The sequence below is a fragment of the Euleptes europaea genome, unplaced genomic scaffold (genome assembly GCF_029931775.1).
Source record: "Euleptes europaea isolate rEulEur1 unplaced genomic scaffold, rEulEur1.hap1 H_5, whole genome shotgun sequence".
NCBI lineage: Eukaryota > Metazoa > Chordata > Lepidosauria > Squamata > Sphaerodactylidae > Euleptes > Euleptes europaea.
The window spans coordinates 103,370-109,369 of record NW_026612053.1 but is presented as its reverse complement, the minus strand read 5'-3'; the positions used below and the strand labels follow the sequence as shown (position 1 = coordinate 109,369).

General features: G+C 44.3%; 1 protein-coding gene across 1 annotated transcript in view; it reads left to right on the top strand.

The window, feature by feature from the left end:
- The first annotated feature begins 4,459 nt into the window (after positions 1-4,459).
- Positions 4,460-6,000, top strand: part of LOC130493035 (ATP-dependent 6-phosphofructokinase, liver type-like) — a 47,352-nt gene continuing 45,811 nt past the window's right edge. The window contains exon 1 of the mRNA XM_056866809.1: positions 4,460-4,565. Coding sequence (XP_056722787.1) covers positions 4,460-4,565 — 106 coding nt within the window. The remainder of the gene's footprint in view (positions 4,566-6,000) is intronic.

Below are 6,000 nucleotides of genomic sequence, written 5' to 3'. Positions count from 1 at the left end.
CTGATACTTTTATGGATTTTCAGAATATTTTCATTTGAATCTCCTCTCTCTCCCAGCCTCAATATTCTGTGCCAAACTCTGTTCCCACCTTCCGTTTGTCTTCAAATCTGAAAGTCAAGCTAGATACGATGAGAGTTCCATATTCAGAGCACCCCAGCATTTCTGTTTTCTAAACAGCAGGAGATTAGACTATGACACAGAAAGAGTAGAGGCTAGCCCTTCCACCCCCACCCCCATGCCATTGCCCTGACCTGAAACAACCCCACAGAGCTGCTGTTAACCCCACTAGCAGATGTAGGCACTTTGTGTATTGCTGCATCTCTTTGCCCTTCATGAATTACTTGGAAAGGGTGGCAGAGCTTGTGCAAAGGGTGCCTGCTTCCTCCTTGCCATGTCTGAAAAGACCCAATCTAATTTAGCTTTCAGCCACAGGTGTGGAATGACTGCCCATTTAAGTAGACTCTCAGAAGAGAAATCAAGTGTACTGAAATTGTGATAAAACTCTTGTCAGTTGCAGGAGCATTTTGCAGTCAAGACTCCCTAGAAGATGTAGGGGGAGGGAAGCATTTGACCTTTTTTTGTGCAACAAAAAACTTCAGGCAAGGAAAAGGGGAAGTAAACATTGTTTGGGAGCTATGGAAAGAAGAACATTCCTTACATAGCCAGCTACAGCTGAATACAAAAAAATTGCAAAGCAAAAACTGCATGTAACAGAAGCACATTTAGCAAAAGTAGTGTCCAGGTTAAGGAGCAGACTGCTTCTCCTCTGGGTAAAGCCACTGAGAATGCTCAAATGCCCAAGAAGAACCAGGTTTAAAAACAAAAAGTGTGCCCAGTTGCAAAAATGAGCAACTGAACAGCAAATTAAATCAGGAAGACAAAAACCTAAAAACTTGCTAACTTGAAATTTTGCAAGCTTCAAATAAAAAACTAGCAATAAAATTAGGAACAATGGCAGTAGAGAATAGGAATCTGGTTAATGGCCTAGAGAAATCTGGAGACAACTAATAGAGGGGACAACAGGAGGCAACGGAATGGAGTCTACTACTGCGTTCATTGTCAGACTACACCCACCAATACAGAGATCAAAGAAAGCAAAGTTAATTTAGAATTCTGAAAGGAGGATTCCCCTAACCCACGGAGGCCAGTCCCTAATGGTTACTATGTTGGGGCAGTCCCTCCCAAATATGATGAATTTTGGCAACCAAGCAGAAAAGCTAAACATTTTACTCACACAAAAAGAATGCTTGTAAGCTAACAAACAAACAAAAAGAGGTAGCTGCCAGTTAGCCCAAAGAAAAAAACTTTAATTGGATTTTTTAAAATAAGAAAAACCCTTGTAGGAAGTTATTTTAAACAAAACAGGAAATGAAAACATCTCGTTAATCATCCTTGTGATTCTTAAAAGAGTAATTGTTTCAATCGGGATATGCTGTGTAAATGTATTGTACTTTAGCCGTGACGGCATCCTCTTGTCCACTATGGGGATGCTGCGGACATTTTAAAGTAATTTAAAAATGCCACAAGTGAAATAGACTGAAGTGCTCTTGTTCCCACCCACCCCCCACACAATGCCTTTTCAAGTGCTGAAAACAGCCATTGGGGGGAGGGGGAGGTGCAGCCATTTTGGTACTTGAAAAGGTACAGTGATCCTATTTTTGATTACCTTATGCATATACTGCCTGCAACAGACACTGATAAAGGGCTAGGCTATAAACCCTGCTAACATCAGGCACACACTGCCCTACCCTCATTTTTGCTTTACAGATGAATCCAGTTAACCAGCAACCAGAAACGTCCCAAACAGACCTTGAAGAGTGAGAACATCATGTGTGTTTCCCATTGCATGTCTGCCCCTGTAGTTTTGTCTATTTCCTGAACCTGCATATTAAGAGTCCAAGGTTGCCAGGTCCCTCTTCGCCACCAGCGGAAGGTTTTTGGGGCAGGGCCTGAGGAGGTCGGGGTTTGGGGAGGGGAGGGACTTCAATGCCATAGAGTCCAATTGCCAAAGTGGCCATTTTCTCCAGATGAACTGATCTCGATTGGCTGGAGATCAGTTGTAATAGCAGGTCTCCAGCTACTACCTGGAGGTTACTCAAGAAAATGTAGTTACTACGGCAAAACTTATATCTCTTAATTAAAAACCAATAACACAAATATTCTTTTTCACAAATGTATGGTAAGTATTTCAATTTGATTATGTTACTTCACATGAATCATAATATAAAAGATCATACAGACCACTTTCTTTTGCAGGAATACTCAAAATAAAATAGTTTTTTTACAGAAATAATCAATTTCATATAACCATTCTATATACAACCAACTTTTTCCTCAGTTGGTGTATAATAATAGAATGTCAATAGTGTCCCATAAATCATAAGAATGTCTAATCTCCGTTTCTTATTTTGCAGGTTATTGTCCCACGTTGCAAGCAATTCCTGTTGTGCTATAAAGTTGATGGAAGTATTCTTATAGATTCCACTTCATTTGCAGTTCGACAACTTTTTCACGTCTGTTACTCCTAGCCAATGCATACAATCACTGTTTCAAAAACATTGTGTTTTTGAAACAGTGATTGTATGCATTGGCTAGGAGTAACAGACGTGAAAAAGTTGTCGAACTGCAAATGAAGTGGAATCTATAAGAATACTTCCATCAACTTTATAGCACAACAGGAATTGCTTGCAACGTGGGACAATAACCTGCAAAATAAGAAACGGAGATTAGACATTCTTATGATTTATGGGACACTATTGACATTCTATTATTATACACCAACTGAGGAAAAAGTTGGTTGTATATAGAATGGTTATATGAAATTGATTATTTCTGTAAAAAAACTATTTTATTTTGAGTATTCCTGCAAAAGAAAGTGGTCTGTATGATCTTATATATTATGATTCATGTGAAGTAACATAATCAAATTGAAATACTTACCATACATTTGTGAAAAAGAATATTTGTGTTATTGGTTTTTAATTAAGAGATATAAGTTTTGCCGTAGTGACTACATTTTCTTGACTAACTTCCTATATTATGGTCCAAGTATTTATTATTGTGACTACCAGGTTGGCAACCCTGTGTCTGATGAGTGGAGGCCCATGTGACCTGAAACTGGAGCAGTCACAAGCACTCACAGTTCCTACAGCAATGAGGTTGCAAATATTTATTGTAACTTCAGGTATCAGAAAGGCCTTCCTGCCAGAAAGGCAATTAAATATATTTTCTTTGATGTCAAATTATTAAAGAAACTGAGCTGTGGAAAGGTGGACAATGATTGACATCTACTGGTTGGGTTATACGGTAATAGGAATCTTTAAAATATTAACCAAAACAGAAATGGGAAGTACCATACCAAATTACTGGGTCACAGGAGACCTCTGGCCAGGCACAGCAAACAGTATCAGCATTTCTTGGATGGAAATGCACAAACAAAAGGAGTAACTGATGCATATGATACCAGACATATAGTTTATGTCTTAAGTCACCTCACTGTGATAATACAGGAGTGAAACGGGTATAAAACTTATGGATGCTCCTCAGGAACGAACACATGTGAACTGAAATAGTAACAAACGTGTAATGTTGAGCGCTGTGGCATCCTTTCCTTTATTGTGTTCCATATGCTCGTGGACCAACAGGTCATGAGCACTCTGTGGCATCCCTGAATCCAAGTTGTGTAATACCATGCACACCTACTTGGGAGTAGAATCATAGAGTTGGAAGGGACCACCAGGGTCATCTAGTCCAACCCCCTGCACAATGCAGGAAATTCACAACTACCTCCACCCCACACCCCCAGTGACCCCTACTCCATGTCCAGAAGATGGCCAAGATGCCCTCCCTCTCACGATCTGCCTATAAGGTAATAGAATCAGCATTGTTGATAGATGGCCATCTAGCCTCTGCTTAAAAACCTCCAAGGAAGGAGCGCTTACCACCTCCCGAGGAAGCCTGTTCCACCGAGGAACTGCTCTGTTAGAAAATTCTTCCTAATGTCTAGAGGGAAACTTTTTTGATTTAATTTCAAGCCCTACAGTTAAGAAAATATGGAAGACGGTATTATAAAGAGGGGTAGAGATTGTTGGATACCAACAAAATGATATGTAACTAATATTATTTTCCCTTTCCCTATTTTTCCCCTCTGTATATCTACCTATTAATGGGGGGGGGGGAAAGGTAATAGGTAATTTCAAGCCCTACTGAGTTCTGTGTCGTTTACCTCTAAATAAATGCTCCTAAGATTGCAGATGCTAGAATATTGTGAGGGGCCATAAGGTCACGGAAGCCTCGGAGCGGCTGCGTCAGCCAGGTAGCCCCGCCCCCTTGTGGGCGGAGCCAGCGGCGTGGCGGCAGGGGGCGTGGCTGCAAGGGGCCGGGGTTCGGGGTCTGCTGTCGGCGCGCCTGGCGTCTGTCATTCGATCGGGGCCCTTGAGCTTCCAGCACGGCCGGCGCAATGGCGGGAACCGGACTGGGCTCGGAAGCGCTGGACCTGGAGAAGCTGCGCATGGCCGGCACCGGCCTGGCTCTGGCAGTGCTCACCAGCGGCGGAGACGCACAAGGTCAGTCGGGGAACAGGGCTCGCCTGGCCGTCACTCGCTTTCTCCCCCGCCCCTCCAGGAGACGGGCACGAGCCCGTGCGCGAGGCGCAGGTGGCGTCACGTGTTGCCAAGGCGAACGTGCAGGCAGACACGCCGTGCAGGCAGAGCGGCTCGAGAGCGGGCTAGGCCTGAGCAATGGATCCCTGGCCGGCGAGGGGTCTCGGTGGCGCCGTGGAGCGGGGAAGGCAAGGCGTGTACAATCGACGCCAGAGAAACGGATGGCGGTAAACCCGCCCTTGAGGAGTTGTCACCGCGGACGTCCTTTTTTTTCTTCCTTTCCTTGAAATATGTGGTGGGGTTTCATAATGAACCCCAAACCGCCAGAAGTTGCTGCTGGGAGTGACGGTTTGATGAGAATCCTCCCCCCCACACACACACACACACAATGTCACAAAGTAACAAGCAATTTTTTGAATTCTTCAGAACTCTTCACCTGCCTAGTTGTAAAGCATCCAACAGCAACAAGGGGGAGGGTGCTGTTAACATAACGTAAGAAAGGCCCTGCTGGATCGGACCAAGGCCCATCAAGCCCAGCAGTCTGTTCACACAGCGGCCACCCAGGTGCCTCTAGGAAGCCACAAACAAGACGAGTGCAGCAGCACCATCCTGCCTGTGTTTCACAGCACCCAAAATAATAGGCATGCTCCTCTGATACTAGAGAGAACAGGTATGCAGCATGACCAGTATCCATTCTAACTAATAGCCATGAATACCCCTCTCCTCCATGAATATGTCCACTCCCCTCTTAAAGCCCTCCAAGCTGGCCGCCATCACCACATCCTGGGGCAGGGAGTTCCACAGTTTAACTATGCATTGTGTGAAAAAATACTTCCTTTTATCTGTTTTGAATTTCTCACCCTCCAGCTTAAGCAGGTGACCCCGTGTTCTAGTATTATGGGAGAGGGAGAAAAACCTCTCCCTGTCCACTCTCTCCAAACCATGCATAATTTTATAGACCTCTATCATGTCTCCCCTCAGCCGCCTTCTTTCCAAGCTAAACAGCCCTAAGCGTCATGTTGGGCATGATAGAAAGGCCTCGAAGTCTGGCTGCTGACATCTGAGGCTGGGGTGCACACAGCTGTTTGGACAGGGGACAGAACTCTGAGCCAGGGAGAGGTTTAGCCCCAGAGCATAGCTTTAATATTCTGGCTCAGCTTCAGAGTATGTGAAGCAATCTTCAGGAGCTTTTGAGCATGTGCTTCATGGATTCCTCCTTTCCATGGAGCAGACACAAGCAGTCCTCACATGCTCTATTATGTTATTAGTATGCTATTCCTGCAAGGAGCTCAGGGCAAACTCTGCTCTTCTAGCCTCCTCTATTTTATCATCTCATCAACCCCGTTACTCTGTAGGCTAGAGTGAATGGCTGGTCCACAGTTATCCAGTGAGTTTCATA